Below are 17,533 nucleotides of genomic sequence, written 5' to 3'. Positions count from 1 at the left end.
TTTATGTCTTCATTTTTTTAAAAGGTATTTTATTTGTTCCATCATCCAAATGTATTTATTTAAATATTTTAAATAAAAAAAAAAAAAATTTTGAAAAAATATTTTAAAAAAATAATTTTTTTTTTAAATTTTTGTAAAAACTAAATTTAATTTTTAAAAAACAATGTCAAATAATCAACAATATGATACCAAATGCTTAGATCATCCCCACCAAGATATTATTTCAATATGCTCAACTTGTCCAAATAACACTCCTGTATGTATTGATTGTATTACTGGTAATCATAAAGGTCATGTTTTTGAAAAACTAAGTGATGTAAATTTAAGAAATCAAATACAACAAGAATATAATAATCAAACAATACCAAAACTAAACAACTATTTAGAAAATAATAAAATAATATTGGATGAATCAAACAATCACTTTAAACAAATTAAAGAAAACCATACAATCAATTTTGATAAAACAACTGATAGATTTAATCAATTAAAAAATATTATCAATGCAAAAGAAAATGATACCAAAAGATTATTAATAACTAAATTAGACGAAAATATAGATGTAAATAATATAATAACAACAACAATAGAAAACTATAATAATAAAATTAATAATGCTATTAAATATAATAATGTTATTTATAATAATATAGATAATATAAATAATGATATTGGGTTTATTGAACTTTTAAAACACAATCATCAATGTAACAATCTTTTATCAAAAATAAATAATAATAACTTGCCAGAATATAAAGATACTCAATTAATTATTCAAGAAAATAATCTCGACTCAATCATAGATCTAACAAACAACTATTTAGAAGTAGTTGATATTCCTTTAGTTAAAAAAGATTTAAAGACACTAGAAAGTAAGTTTTAAAATTAAATTTTTTATTTTATTTTATACAGATAATACTTAAATTAATTCCTTTTAATAAAGCATTATATTTTGATTTTACGATTTACGAAGAGGGGTGCGATATTCGTGATTTAAAAACTAGTTGCCTTGCAATTGGACCTATCCAACGTTTACCCAAAAATATTCCAGCAACAGTTACAGATTTATTATTATTAGATTACTATAATCAACCACTTAATTTTATACCACCCACCGTACAATACTTGCATTTACAAAACATCAAGTATCAATTAACACTTGATTCAATTCCAAAAACAGTTACAGAAATATCTTTGCTTGATGGCTTTGATCAACCACTGAATTTTATACCACCCACCGTAAAAAAGTTGTATTTACAAAACATCAAGTATCAATTAACACCTGGTTCAATTCCAAATCATTTAGCCAATCTTGTACTTGATAATGGTTTCTCTCAACATTTTACAAAAGGTATTATCCCTGACTCTATACCTAATATTTTTATAGGTGATGTGGTCTATCCTTTAGAACCTGAATCCATTTCAAACTCTAACCAAAGAATTGAATATAGTTTTTACTATAAACATGCCAAAATAAAAATTTAAAATTAAATAAAAACTATAAAAGATAAATATCTTAAATACTGTCGCTCAATATGTTAGAACTTGGTTGCCAATATCCACATACAAAATCATACTCTTTATATGATATTTTCTCAATTGACACAAATTGAATGTAAATTATTACTTCAACAAAGAGCATTGGAAAAAATTATATTTCCAGGTTATTGGACAAACACTGTTTGTTCCCACCCCTTTGGATCCCAGAAACTGAACTGCTTGAAGAAAATGCTTATCATGTAAGATGCGCTGCCAAAAGATAATTGAATCACGAATTAGGTGTACCATTAAACCAAGTAGATATCGATGATTTTACATTTATGACTAAAATACATTATAAATCTGAATTAAAAGAAGATCCACAAATAACAACTTAAATACCACTCCACAGAGAAGATATGCCTCAGAAGTGATTGTTAAAGTGAATGTTCCCTTCCAATACTCAAGTTTAAAGGCTGTATCATCAAACTCCCCTTTCCAGAAGCTGAAAAGAAATTCTTGAAAATAAAAATACCCAGGCTCTCAATCACCAGTACTTTACTCCCTCTTGAAGTTGGCATAAAAATTTTCATCAACTTTATCTTTTTTATTTGAAAAATTTTATGATATGAAAAAATGATTTTTTTTTGAGATCCAGCAAAAACAATATGGAAAATACTATGTCAACAAAATGAAAATTTATATAAATAGTTTTAATGTTATTGCAAATCCAAAAAATTAAAATATAAATAATTATTCTTTTAATTTTATTATAAAAAATATCTTGTTGGATTTGTTTTAAAAAAATAACCTTTAAATGTAAATAAAAATTTAAAAAAAAAAAAACAAAATTTTAGCAACGTTCAAAAGTATCTTTTTTAAATAAATAAAAGATAATTTTTTTAAAATTTTATAGTTAATTAATGATTGATTAATATTTTTTTATAATAAACTAATATTATTGATGATAGAATAGCTACTATAATATATAATGAGTATGGTTGTTTGTATGGTTATTGTAAAAATTTTAAAAATTACTATTAAAATTATAATTCATATTTATGTGAAAAAAAAAAAATTTAAAAAAAAAAAAAATTAATTTTTTTTTTTTTGGCAAATATGCACATCAACAATTAAAAAAAAATTTTTATTTTTTTTTAAAATTTTTTTAAGATCGTGTCTCTGTGTAAATTTATGTAAAAAAAACTATTGTTAATATAAAAAAATTTAATAATATATAACTATCGTAAAAACTAAATAAATAAATAATGTCAAATAATCAACAATATGATACCAAATGTTCAGATCATCCCAACCAAGAATGCTCAACTTGTACAAACAACATTCCATGTACTGATTGTATTATTGGAATGGATGATAATAATAGAAATCAAATACAACAAGAGTTTAATAACCAAACAATAACAAAACTAAACCACTGTTTTGAAAATAATAAAAAAATATTGGATGAATCAAACAATCACTTTGAACAAATTATAAAAAACAATAATTATAATCATCAAAAATCTCAAGATTTATTTGTGCAACTAGAAAAAATTATCAAAGCCAAAGAAAATAATATCAGATATTTATTAAATTGCAAATTTGACGAAAATACAAAAACAAAAAAAAAAATAAATAAAAAAATAGAAATAGATAATAATAAAATTAATAATGCTATTAATAATAATAATGATATTAGTTCTACTGAGATTTTAAATGATTTATCAAATATAAATAATAATAACTTACCAGAATATAAAGATAACCAATTAATAGTTAAAGAAAATATTCTCGAGTTAATCAAAGATCTATTAAACAGCTGTATAGATGTAGTTGATGATATTCCTATAGTTAAAAAACATTTAAAAACACAAAAATGTAAGTTTAAACATTAAATTTTTTATTTTTGTTTTATACTAAAAATATTTAAAATAATCCCTTTTAATTAAGTTTTAAATAAAGAGTTCACAATTTACGAAGATGGGTATGATATTAATGATTTAAATATTAGAAGACTTGCTATTGGACCTATCCAACGTTTACCCGAAACTATTCCAGCAACTGTTACAGAATTATTATTACTTGAAGGCTTTAATCAACCACTTGATTTTATACCACCCACCGTAGAATACTTGTATTTATATAACATCAAGTATCAATTAACACCTTATCCAATTTCATCAACAGTTACACATTTATATTTACTTGATGGCTTTGATCAACCACTTAAATTTATACCACACACCGTACAATACTTGTATTTATATAACATCAAGTATCAATTAACACCTGATTCAATTCCATTAACAGTTTTAGATTTATCTTTGCTTGATGGCTTTAATCAACCACTTAATTTTATACCATGCACCGTACAATGGTTGTATTTAGATAACATCAAGTATCAATTAAAATCTGACCCAATTTCAGGAAACGTTTCATATTTATATTTACTTGATGGCTTTGATCAACCACTTGATTTTATACCTGGCACCGTAAAAGATTTGCATTTACTTAACATCAAGTATCAATTAACACCTTATTCAATTCCAGCAACAGTCAAAGTATTAACTTTACATGATGGCTTTGATCAACCACTTAATTTTATACCACCCACCGCAAAACACTTGTGTTTATATAACATCAAGTATCAATTAAAACCTGATTCAATTCCAACAACAGTAACACATTTATGTTTACAAGATGGCTTTGATCAACCACTTAATTTTATACCACCCACCGTACAAAACTTGCTCTTACGTAACATCAAGTATCAATTAACACCTGATTCAATTCCAGAAACAGTTACACATTTAACATTACTAGATGGCTTTAATCAACCACTTAATTTTATACCACTCACCGTACAAAAACTGTCCTTACGTAATATTAAATATCAATTAATACCTGGTTCAATTCCAAATCATTTAACTAGTCTTGTGTTTGATCATGGCTTCTCTCAACGTTTTATAAAAGGTATTATCCCTGACTCTATAACTTATATTTATATGTGCGATGTGGTCTATCCTTTTGAACCTGACTCCATTTCGGACCCCAACCAAAATATTAGATATAGTTACAACTATAGACATTCAAAAATAAATTTAAATAATAAAAAGCCAGAAAATCGTACTTTATCTGAAATCATCTACAGAAATTTTAAAAAATAAAATACTAAAATAGGAATAACATCAAAAAAATTAAAAAAATTACTAAATAAAAAAATTATTAAATAAAAACATTCAATTTTTAAAAATTACTTTAAAACACAACCAGTGCTATTTAAAAAAAAAAAAAATTTATTACTCACACAATAAGTCTCTAATTTTTTTTTTTAAAACAAATTTGTTGTTGTTGGTGCTAATGCCATATAACTTTTTTTGGCATTAAATTTTGATATAACAAATGTGTGGGCTTTTACAATAAAAAGACTAAGAAAGAAAATTTGGGATTTCTCAATAAAAAAAATGAAATTTTTAAAAAAAAAAAAAAATTTATTAAAAATTTTAAAAATAAATTTTTTATAATTTAACATTAAATTTTTCTGGTTTAATAACAATAATAAAAAATTAAATTTAACAATTAAAAAACAATAATACACTATGACCATAATAAAAAAATAAATATATAAACTATAGTTAAATGAATAATACCAATGATAATCTATTTTTTTCAGTTTGGAGAAATAAATATTTATTGAGCGAAATACAAAGACATCACAGATTATATAATGAAAATAAAAAAATAGTTATTGACAAATCAATGAACCAGCTTAGAAATCATCCATATAGAAGATATGCAACAAAGATTATTGTTTCAGTTAATGAGCCTTTAGAACCACATGGTCTAGTTATTCCCTATGGTACAAAAGAAATACATTTCAAAGGTTTATTTTGTATACCAATAAATGCAGGTGATATTCCAGCAACAGTGACTAGTTTGTATTTTGGAAAAAATCAACAAACCAACATTCAAGCACTTTCTATACTAAACATTATTAAATTACAATGCCATAATTTCCAAATAATCAATGCAAATATGCTTCCACCATCTCTTACCAGTTTAACTATGGGAACAGAACAAGTAATCAATGTAGGAACTTTTCCAAACTCTTTAATAGATTTAAGTCTATATCAGTTCAATAAAATAATTATACCTGGTTCATTCGGATCAATTGTAAAGCTATACCTTCACTCCTATGACCAACCTTTAAAAGCTGGTGATCTACCAGTAACATGTAAAGTGCTCTTTATGGGCCAATATAACCAACCTCTTCAACCAAATGTTCTTCCACCTCATTTAGAAATACTTACTCTTCCAAGGCTTATGCACTCAATATCACATGGTGTACTTCCAGAATCAATTATAAAGCTAAACATTTTTCATATTGAACAACCAAACATTCTATCATCTCTAAAGTCATTAAAAACACTCAAAATCTACTCTTTTGATAAAGAGATATCCATCGATACATTTCCTCACTCTATTGAAACTTTAAAGCTGACCCTTTTTACTAAAGTTTTAAAGCCAAATGTACTCCCTCCATCATTGACTAAACTATGCCTGTTCTACTACAACAATCCCCTAGTGCCACATGTAATACCTCCCAATCTGCAACAATTAGAACTTCAATCATATGATTGTAACCTTGGTAAAAATTTATTCCCAAATTCTTTAAAATCAATTTTATTATCAAATTATAGAAGAAATTTATTAGAAAATGACCTACCATCATCCATTACAGAGCTGGATTTTGGCGAACGTGGGCCAAACAAACTTGGTGCTAATTCAATTCCATCATCTGTTAAAGTTTTAAAACTGCCATTAAACTACAACCAACCTCTTCAAGTCGGTATTATTCCCAATTCAGTTGCAGATTTAACTTTACCTAGTCAATATAATCATCCTCTTCAAGTAGGTATATCACCAGAATCTCTAATTAGATTAAACTTTGGTTATTACTTTAGCCAACCATTTGATCCAAATACAATTAATATCCCACAATCTGTTACTCAAATAAAACTACCCAAATCATATCCACATCTAATACCACCCTATCTATACAAAAAATTAGATAAAAAATAAAAAATAAAATAATATAAATTTCTAATAATAATAATAAATTGTAAAAATAATTATAAAACTCAATCATTTTAATAATAACAGTATTATTTCAAAGTAAATTCAATTTCTCCATCCGTTAAAATACCAAAGCTACCATCATATTTTAGTAACCCTCCTCCATCGGTATTATAACCAACTCGGTTGTATATTTGGCTACCCTATTCAAAGGGGACAATTACCAAATTAGTTTTTCGACCATCCTCTAGATTCAAATAATATTCCACAATCTGTCACCAAAATAGAACTATATCGATCATATCAACACCCAATACCAGACTCTTTATTGAAAAGATTAAAAATAAAATTTAAATAAAGTTTTAAATTATCTTTAAATAAATAAAATTAATAGTTTTAAAGTTTTTTTTTACAATTTATTAAGTTTTGTTTTTTATTGATCAAAAGTCATCGTCATTATAAATAGAAAAATTATTATCTAAAGTATTTGGAGATATACCAACAACACTATATTTAACATTTTTGTTAATTCCAATAAGTCTTAATACCTTTTGTCTTAAAATTGGTTTTCTATAAAAAATGAAAACTATGAAAATGAGGACACACACAATTGAAACTACAACAATAATAATAGCCTTTTTTGATTTTGATTTTGAAGGCGAGGTGGATGAATTTTCTTTGCTAGATGATGAGCTTGATGTTTCTTTTGAATCTGAAGTTGAGTTTGATGTTTCTTTTGAATCTGAAGTTGAGCTTGATGTTGAACTAGATGCTGAACCTGATGTAGAACTAGATGCTGCACCTGATGTAGAACTAGATGCTGAGCTTGATCCTGAACCTGATGTTGAGTCTGATGATGAACTTGATACTGAGCTTGTTGAGTCAGGTGTTGAGCTTGATGCTGCACCTGATGTCGAGCTTGATCCTGAACCTGATGTTGAACTAGATTCTGAACTTGATGTTGAATCTGATGTTGATTCTGATGTTGAATCTGGTGTTGAGCTTGATTCTGAACCTGATGTTGAACTCGATTCTGAACCTGGTGTTGAACTCGATTCTGAACCTGGTGTTGAACTTGATTCTGAACCTGGTGTAGAACTTGATGCTGAACCTGATGTAGAACTTGATTCTGAACCTGATGTTGAACTTGATGCTGCACCTGATGTTGAATCTGGTGATGAATCTGATGTTGAACTTGATCCTGAACCTGATGTTGAATCTGATGTTGAACTAGATCCTGAACCTGATGTTGAGCTAGATCCTGAACCTGATTTTGAATCTGAGCCTTTTGAATCCGATGAACCTGTTACTGAACCTGTTACTGAACCTGTTATTTCTGATGTCGAGTCTGATGTTGAACTTGATTTTGAATCTGATGATGAGCCTTTTGCCGAGCTTGTTGAATCTGAATCTGAATTTTTTGATTCTGATGCTGATGCTGATTCTGATGCTGAACCTGTTGATTTAGATTCAGAATCTGATGTTGAGTCTGATTCTGAACTTGGTGATGAACTTAATGGGTCTGGGTTAAATAATGATTCTAAACCTGATAACCCATCATTTTTATCTTCATAATTTGAAAAAGATTTAATATATAACTCCTTGTATTTAATAAAAAAAAAAGTTATTATTTATTTAAATTTTTATTTATATTTTTATTTATGACTGTATTAATAAAACCTTACATTATTTGATATAAATTTTCTGTTATCCCAATCGATCTTTTCTACATTTACAATTTGACTATTTGTTACAATTAAAAAAATATTAAAAAAAATATACAATAAAAAAAATTGGAATGCTTTTTTATTAAAAAACATTTCTTATTTATTAACCTGCTAATCTATTTGTTGATAGTATTGATTATGAACATTCCATTTTTTTTTTTTGTTTTGTTGTCTTTAGAAAAAAAGAAATTTTTAAAAAAAAAAAATTCACAAAAAAAAATAAAAAAAAAAACTAAGAAAAAAAAAAAAAAAACCATTTCGCAGCCTCCCAAGCAAATCCCATCATGATATGCACAAATTTTTTTTTGGAATCGCGGGAAATGTAATCTGCCTTGTTGATAAAAAAATAAAATAAAACAAAAATTTTTTTTTTTTTTTATATTTTTTAAAAACTAAGAATCAAGTAATTTTTAATAAAACTAATTTTTTTTTTAAAAAGATTCTGAAATTGAGGTTGGTTTTTTGATAAAGTAAATATTAAATATAACAGTGCTGATCATTAATAATATCGAATAGGATAAAGTAAATGCTAAAAATGATAGATGAACTTTGACAACGGTTGAAAAGATGGGCCCAATACATATACCGATTGAGTAGAAAACACAAAATAGTGAGAGTATTTTACCATTATTATTACCAACACCCTTTGGATCTAAAACATATGTTAAAATAGGAATAACTGGTGAAAAGAATAGAGCTAAACCTGAACCAATTAATATTATAACTATGAAGAGTACAGCCAAGTGATTAGTTTTGCTGATGAATGGGAAGCAGATGGACGAGATGATTGCGCCAATAAATGTCATTTTTGTTCTTCGTATATAATTGTTATCTGTTAACCACCCTGCCATAGGTGAAAGAAAAAGGAATGGTAGAGTAAACATCCCAAATAATAAACTTGTGTAAGATGTTGATTTTTTGAATTTATTCTCTATAATTAAAGGTAATAATGGCTCTAGAGATGATAGACCAATCGCAAACAGTATAATTAAAACCAATAGTATCCAAACATCTTTTCTTTTTAATGCATTTTTATAAAAGTCTCTTTCTTCATTCATTTGGTTGAGGCTGAATGAGTTGATATTGTTCTCTTTTTTCTCTAAATTGATCGATTCTAAAGTATTGTCTTGATCACTACCCAATATTATCACACCAATTGAATTCTTTTCTTTTTCTGTATCGCTAAAATATTCGTCATTATTATAATTTATAATTTCACTTTTATCTAGTGATGATGATGATGATGAAATTGATGATTTTATACCTTTAGTTTCTGTAGCGGTTGTTGATAAGTTGGCGCCATCACCTCCATCAATATCTTGATTATTTATATTATTATTATCGTGTATTATTTCTTGAGTGAATGTATCTTCAGTTTCTTGATCGTGTAGTTTATTATATTTTGATTTATCTTGTTTATTATTATTTCTATGAATACCACCACTATCTTTAATTGTGTCGCTGTTGTTTTCTATATCTTGATTGCTTACAATATAAGAGTTGTCTAATGTTATTAAATTTTGTTTTAATTCTTTTTTTTTTTTGAATTGTTCTAACGCTTTATCGCTAACTAGGCATATACGGATAAAGAGATCTACTATGGCAAATAAAGCGGAGATATAAAAAGGTACCACATAGCCAAAATGTTCATATGCAATGCCACCAATAATAGGTCCGATTAATGCTCCGATAGTATTACCACCAATAACCGTACCTGATGCTGTACCAAATTGATCGTTTGGAAATATATCTGCAATCATTGATAAACCAATAACCCATGCTGCTGCTGAACTTAAACCCTGTACAAATCTAGCTAGAAATAAAACTACAAGAAAGTGACCATATGCAAATAAAATTGTAGATAACGCAAGCATTATCATACCAATAATAAAAGGTATTTTACGACCAACTCTATCGGAAGCTATGCCGAAAATAGGTGTACCAATTAAACATCCAAGCGAAAACATGCTAAATAGAAACCCTGTGGTTACTTGACTTTTATGATACTCTTTTTCCATGACTAATGGTATAATTGGTAAAATGATACCATAACACACCATATCTGTAAACAGTGCAAATGATATCGCTATTAATAATGATACTTTTGAATATCTTATTCTTTTAATAATATCTCTACTTTTATTAATAATTTTATTCATTTTTATTATTTATATTATATTATTTAAGTTTATTGATTTTTTATTGTATTATTACAAATGTTTAAAAAATTTTTTAAAAATTGAAAAAAATTAAAAACAAAATAAGGGACAACCCTCACTATTATTATTGTTGGTTATATTATGATTTATTTATATAACAATAAAAAAAATAAAAAAAAAGGTGGTCTCATATGTAAAAAAAAAAAAACAAAAAAATTTTAAAAAAAAAATTAAAAAAAAATAAATTAATTTAAAAAAAAATTTTTTCTGAAAATCTAAAAAGAAATCGATAAAAACTTTTTTTAAAATAATATAAATAAATAAATAAATAAATAAATAAATAAATAAATATATATGTATTAACTAATTGTCTTTTTTTTTTAAAATCGAGTAATATATCTTTAAAAAAAAAAAATGTTAAGTATGGTGTATTTGAATGAAGGCTGTAAATAACCCCACAAACAATTTTGAAAAAACTTAAAAAAATCAATGATTACTGTGGTGCTTTTTTTTTTATTCATTTTTTTTTTTTTTGAATATTTGTTTAATTGTTATTATTTTGTAAATATTTTCTAAATGCATAAACTTTGATTTTTAAAAATGTACTCTTTTTATAAATTAGATATAGGGAAATTGAAACTATAGCCAAACCTACAACGCCACAAACTACGGCCACTGCGATTACCCATTTCTTTGATGATTTACAGTCAGTTTTATAATCTGATGTGATCAATAATGAAAAGTCTATAAAAAATTATAATTAACAATTGGTTTTTTTAAGATAATATTGCTGATGTGTGTTAAAAAGATACATACCGGGATCGATTAAGCATTCATCGCAATGTGGTAGGTTTAGTGCAATTTTTACTGATGTTTTGTCTTTTGATAATATTTTAGCTGTTACTGTTGTTGGTCTTTTGTCTGATAGCATTTTATCTTGGAATCTTGAATATAATATATTTCCATTTTTGGTGATTTTTAAATAATTAATATTATCTATTAAATTATTATTATTTGATTGTGATTCTATAGTTGAAGTTCTTTCATCTTTGTAACAGTTATTAGATTGAATATCAGATATTTCAGATGACATTTGTACTTGCAGTGTATTTAAATTGCTCTTGTATAACCAATTAGAAACTGATAGTGACATTTTGAGACCTCCTTTGGTTACTGTAAATTCATTACCTGCAAATGTAAAATCTTTGTCTCTATCGTTAACCTCTTCGATAGCTAATATTACTAATGCCTGTGTTTTATCTTCATTATCTCTGGTTTGATTGAATGTTGTGACTGTTCCAACTTTATTTACAAATATCCAATTGTTTGTGAGATTTAGTGTTGATATTGAATTACCTGCAAAGTCTAATTCGATAATTGAATCGATTGAAATTGAATATCCTATATCTTGATTCTTAATAATTGTTGTACCATTATTATCCACATGTGTTTCAGTTCCGTTATTGTTGTTATTTATTGGTGATGAACAATCGAAACCTGTATAGCCTGAATTACAACTGCATGTACCTGTTACTTTGTTGCATGTGCCATGTTCTTCACATTTTAATGGACATTGTTTTTCAATAACTAAATATGGATATATAATACCGCTCCATAAGATACTATTTTGAGTATAGTTGACTTGAATTGGACCTACACTACCTGGACCGATGGTTACCTTGAATGAGTCTGATGAAATAGCTGTAGATGTCATTTTAATTTCTTTGTTGTCAATATAAAGTTTTGGATTACTATTTTTTCCTCCAAACCAACCATATAATGTAATTTCACCACCAGTTAGATGTGATACTTGTGTTGACGATGATATATAATGATTTGGTATTGTACATTGGCTTTTAATATCTTTTGTTGTCCATTTACTATTACATTTGCACTCCATATAATTAATTAAGATACCATTGTTATTACAATCATCTAAAAAATAATCATAAAGAGTTGGTGTAATTATTATTTTATTTGATATGGTAGATAGGGCACCGTAACTTGGGATTATTTCTATATAAACTTCAAATGGTTCAGTTGTAGGTCGTATTCCTTGAACTAAGATTGCTGTTGAGTATTTTTTTTTTGGTTGTGTTGAAAAATTTGAATCATCGCTATATAAAATAAATACTGAGATTGTTGTATTTAAACCTCTTCCATAAAGCCATAAATCACCACCTTTTTCTGTTATTAACATATGACCGGTAAGTATTGGATCTATGGTATTGAATAGTGTATTGATACTGTTTGTGAACCCATTTGATTGTAACATATCTGATGAGTAGCCACTATATGAGCCACCATTATTGATGAAACCATACACTGAGAATAATAAAATACCAGGATATCCAAAACCTAAAGGTAGTTGTATAGAACATGAATAGGAAGCTGAAAAAGAATCTATGGATGTTATATTTGATTTACATTCTAAAATTTGATTGTTTGTATTGCTTATATATACAATTGGATATTGATAATCTTTGATACCACTATCTTGATCAGTTACAGAAAATTCAAAATTTAGAACCCTTGTTAAACTACTAACATCTATTTCAGTTTGAGGGACAATAAATTGGGTTAAAATTGGTGGATCTGAATCGATTTTTGAAATTGTACATTGCAACTGATATTTATTGATATTTCTTTCTTGAATAAATTTTATAAATGGATTTAGGATTGCAATATTTGGTATTTTATAGTTTTCAAGAGGGAGAATTGCAAAATAAGAGAACCTTTTCATTCTATCCAGCAATTTTACTTCGCTAATTACATAGTTTTGGGTAACACAAGTACTCGATACATTGAGTTTGATATCATATTCACCTAAATAAATGTTGCCATTTTTCTTTACATCCATAGTAGTTAATGAGAAATTATAGGTAGATTGGTCACTTTCGCCCTTTACCACAATAAAACCATGATCAAAACCATTGATTGGGTCTTCTATTGTTAAAGTCCATCCAAATATAATACTTTGACTATTTGCAGAAATTTCTGGTATTTTTTTAATGTTACTAAATATTGGTCCCTGATAATCCATTCCTAAAAAAAATTGTTAATATTTATATACATTTATAGAACACTGGAAAATATTTCTTAAATAGTTTACTTACTTGTCTTTTTAATATTTAGTTGGATTGGTAAATGATTATTATATAATATTTGTAAATTAGATTGTATTGTAAATTGATATTCACCTATTTCAGTATTTGAATCAACAAAAAACTCTATTTGAAATGATTTTTTTGTTTCATTCCAGGCTGAAACAAAAGTATTTGGATAGTAATTGTTATAAGTGGTCTCTATTGCTTTCATTTTAAAAATAGTATCTCTTGGTACAATATCGCTATAATTAAAATAAAAAACATTGTAGCATCTATGATTGGTTATGTCCAAGTCGTTGTATAAAAATGATACATCTTGTATTTTGAGGATATCAACTATAGTATCAAATTTTTGAAAATAAGTAAAAAATATTAATATTGGTTTTAAATTATAATTTTTTTAAAATACACTGTTACCTACAATTTTGAATAGTTGTTTGATAATTTCTTATTGCATTTTCGTCTTTAATATATAGAATACTGCTTTCAACTCTTGAATAGCTTGAATAGAACAAAGGCTGATCGGCAATTTCAAAACTTTCAAAATTTTTAAGTTCATAAACACCTTCTGTTGAATTTCCACCTATAAATGATTCTGAACCAATTATTTGATTGTTTTCATCTTTAAAAAAGCTAAAGCCATATGGGGTTTTGATGAATAATTTTATTAAATAAATACCACGATCTAAATAAAAGACTTGGCTATCATAAACTGAGGGAGATTGTGTGATGTCATAAGGACTTGTATTTTTTGGTAAGAATTCATGGCTTTGGGGTAAAAGAGATTCAATGACTGGTTTAAGACTATAATATGAAGAGCCGAAATAACTCTCTCTTACCACACTGGAAATTTCGAATGTGTACCCATTTGAATTACCTTTTATATATCCAAATGGAAATTTTGTGGTAGATCTTAAACTACTTAAATCATAAACTAATGTATTAAAGTAATAATTTTTATTTTCGGTAAACCTGAATTTTAAAAAAGTTTCAAGATTATATAATGGTGTAGTTATAATTTCATTAATTGGAACTATATAAAAAATTAGAAATGACAATTTTTTAATAAAATAACAAAGACAGTAAAAAATTTATACTTACATTGTTTTGAATTAGATTTTATTTGTTGAGATGCTCTTGCCTCCAAATATTTAGAATTACTGTAGTAAAATAGATTATATACTGTATCTTCATAACCATCCATTGAAAACAAATATGTGGTTTCTTTTTCATTTCCGTAAATTGGAAAAAAAAGAGGGTGTTTGACTGTTATATTATTTACTGATATCCCAAAACACGCACCGTTCATAGTTGTGTTTGCTTGAAATGAAAGCACTGGATTTTGATAATAACCTAATAAATCTATTCCTTGCGAATATTCTAATGGTGGAAATTGTGTAATATTATAAACTGAATATTCAGTAAAATCTATTAAAAATTAAAAATGGTTAATAAATAGTATTTATAAACATAAAATAAAAACTATATTACCTTTTTGAATGGGCTCTATATTAAAATTTTTAGATTGACTACCTGATGAAATTTGAAGTTGGATTTCTGTTAAATCAAATGGAATTTCCATGCATTGTAAAAAAATATTTTTTAATGTAGTTCTTAATGTTTTTACACCAAATGAACAAATATCTGACAGTAAATTCGACCCAATTGCGATATCATCAATTTTATATTCTGGGTCCAGTCCCATCAATTCATACTCCCCATATACCTTTCTTTTAGTACCATATGGAGTTAATAGATATCTTTTGCTAATAAAATTTAAAGTAATTTTTGAAACATCGGGCTCTAATAATTATGAAAATAAAATATTTTAATTCATATACTAATATATATTAAATTTTTAGATATTTAATATTTTTGCTTACCTGTGCATTCTAAATCAACAGAAAATAAGACATTAGTCCCTACACCCAATTGAAATGGTTGGCTCTTTTCTGTAACTATATTGTATTGATAGACATTTTGTTCCCCCATTTCGTATTTTAGTGTTATACCCACAACTGTACCATCAAAACTATCCATAACAACAACGTTTCCACAAGACTCTCCACTGCTAGCATTTTCTTTACAATAAATATCTATATTAAAAGAACAAACCTGTGTAGGTGCAGGTGAAGGATATGATTTGTATATATTTTTAGGTTCTGATACATCTTTTAAAAAATATCCATTTGCAACCAAATTACTATTATTACAAAATAAAAAATATAATATAAAAAAATAAAAATACAAATAATAATTAAAATTTTTCATTTTTTTTTTTTTTAAAAAATTAAGCAATTGATGAAAAAAAAAAAAATTATGATTGTGATTAAGAAAAAAAATATAAAAAAAATTATGATTGCTTTTACTGTTGTTTTTTTATTTAGATATTTTTTTCGATATTTTTTTAGATATTTTTTTTCACAGAAATATAGCAACAGCCTCACATACTATTTTTTTATTATATTTCGAAATTTATTAATTTAATTTATTTATAAAAAAAAAAAAATTTTATATTTTGGCCTTAGTACAACCAAAACACTTTAAGGGTTAAATCCTAAAAATAAATTAAGTCTAATAACCGATAATCAATTGATATTTAATCATGATTTTATAAATTTTATGAAGATATAATAGAACAAACACAAAGGTTAATTTACTTGTTTAAATGCCCAGCTTAATTTCCATAAAATAAAATATGGTCAATTAAAATATATTAGAGGTTGAAAATTATCTTTATCGTTATCCTTTTTTGTATCACTTGGAAGATTTAAAAAAAAAGAATAAAAGTGAATAAAAAAAAAAAAAAAAAAAATAAAAAAAGGATAATAATTCATAAAATTATAAAATATTTTCAATTTTATTTTAACAATTTTTTTTTTTTTTTCACAAAAACTTTACTTTCAATGGTAGAATCTTTTATGGGTAATATTAGAAGGTTTAAGAAATTATTTTATATTAACTAGAATGAAAAAAAAAAAAAAAAAAAACTTTGCTTTTAAAAAAAAAAAAGAAAGAAAAACGAAGGATTAAAAAGCATTGTAAAACCTAGTGTTGATGCATTCTAGTTATTTTTTGGGTCTATTTATAGAGCTAATTTAGAAAATGTGTAGAATAATATGTTTTTTTTAAAAAAAATAAAAGTAAAAAAAAAATTCCCCCTTTTTTTTTTGATTTGGATTTGTTGAGGTTTTAGTTTAACTAAAATAAATCCCCTTTTAAAAATAAATATACTTATGAATACGTACATTATAATTTAACATTGATTATTGTTTTTTTGGAAAAAAAAAAAAAAAAAAAAAACAATAATTCGACCTTTTGTTTTGGTTTTGTATTGGTTGAGGTTTTTATTAATAAAAAAGAAAATAATATTAAAAACGAAAAAATAAAAACCACAATGATTGGTGTTATAATGTTTTTCATGATTTATTTTTATAGTTTTTTTTTTTGAAATATAATATTGTCATTTTATTATTAAAGAGGTGTGAATATAAGCATCAACACAAGTGAAAAATAGCACCATAATATTAGTGTTAGTATCAATATGGTTTTGTGAAGGTTTTTGAAAGGAAAATAAAAATATTATAATTAATAAAATTCAAAATTTAAATCAAAAAAAAAAAATTTTTAAAAAAGCGCGGATTATAATTAAAAAAAAACTAAAAAAAAAAAATATATTAAATGTTTAAAAAAAATTAAAAAAATTTTTAAAAAAAAATTAAAAGAAAGGCGGAAAAGAGAAAAATTGTGATGGGTGTGTTTGTGCTGTTATTTTACATCTATTTGCAAATTTTAAAAATCGATAAAAATGAATAATTTTTTTTAAAAAAAGAGATAATTTTTTTTAAAAAAAGAGATAACTTTTAAAAAAAATTTTTAAATGAATAAGATAACGATAATGGGTAAAAACTGAGAATAAAGATAATTTTTAATCTCTAAAATATATATGGTCAATAAAAACAAATAGATTTTTTAAAAGCTC

General features: G+C 25.4%; 5 protein-coding genes across 5 annotated transcripts; 2 read left to right on the top strand and 3 right to left on the bottom strand.

Moving 5' to 3' along the window:
• Nucleotides 1-163: 163 nt before the first annotated feature.
• Nucleotides 164-4,649, top strand: DICPUDRAFT_146482 (uncharacterized protein; the record flags this gene model as incomplete). Its single annotated transcript, XM_003282870.1, has 5 exons — nt 164-872; nt 944-1,450; nt 3,130-3,360; nt 3,433-4,499; nt 4,599-4,649. 5 exons carry the CDS (start codon nt 164-166, stop codon nt 4,647-4,649), a joined length of 2,565 nt encoding a protein of 854 aa, XP_003282918.1.
• Nucleotides 4,650-5,121: 472 nt separating this feature from the next.
• DICPUDRAFT_146481 (uncharacterized protein) lies at nt 5,122-6,564 on the top strand (the record flags this gene model as incomplete). Its single annotated transcript, XM_003282869.1, has 1 exon — nt 5,122-6,564. The coding sequence occupies one exon, from the start codon at nt 5,122-5,124 to the stop codon at nt 6,562-6,564; it is 1,443 nt and encodes a 480-aa protein (XP_003282917.1).
• A 434-nt stretch (nt 6,565-6,998) lies between these two features.
• On the bottom strand, nt 6,999-8,568 carry DICPUDRAFT_146480 (uncharacterized protein; the record flags this gene model as incomplete). The annotated part of the gene is made up of 3 exons (XM_003282819.1): nt 6,999-8,159; nt 8,244-8,301; nt 8,540-8,568. The coding sequence occupies 3 exons, from the start codon at nt 8,566-8,568 to the stop codon at nt 6,999-7,001; spliced, it is 1,248 nt and encodes a 415-aa protein (XP_003282867.1).
• Nucleotides 8,569-8,716: 148 nt separating this feature from the next.
• On the bottom strand, nt 8,717-10,444 carry DICPUDRAFT_73858 (uncharacterized protein; the record flags this gene model as incomplete). Its single annotated transcript, XM_003282818.1, has 1 exon — nt 8,717-10,444. One exon carries the CDS (start codon nt 10,442-10,444, stop codon nt 8,717-8,719), a length of 1,728 nt encoding a protein of 575 aa, XP_003282866.1.
• A 544-nt stretch (nt 10,445-10,988) lies between these two features.
• On the bottom strand, nt 10,989-15,822 carry DICPUDRAFT_73857 (uncharacterized protein; the record flags this gene model as incomplete). Its single annotated transcript, XM_003282817.1, has 8 exons — nt 10,989-11,188; nt 11,261-13,489; nt 13,561-13,887; nt 13,973-14,584; nt 14,653-14,979; nt 15,043-15,354; nt 15,435-15,754; nt 15,800-15,822. 8 exons carry the CDS (start codon nt 15,820-15,822, stop codon nt 10,989-10,991), a joined length of 4,350 nt encoding a protein of 1,449 aa, XP_003282865.1.
• Nucleotides 15,823-17,533: the final 1,711 nt, after the last annotated feature.

Source organism: Dictyostelium purpureum (genome assembly GCF_000190715.1).
Source record: "Dictyostelium purpureum unplaced genomic scaffold DICPUscaffold_1, whole genome shotgun sequence".
Classification (NCBI taxonomy): Eukaryota; Evosea; class Eumycetozoa; order Dictyosteliales; family Dictyosteliaceae; genus Dictyostelium; species Dictyostelium purpureum.
Note: the sequence above shows the minus strand (reverse complement) of the source record. Positions and strands in the feature narration are given on the sequence as shown.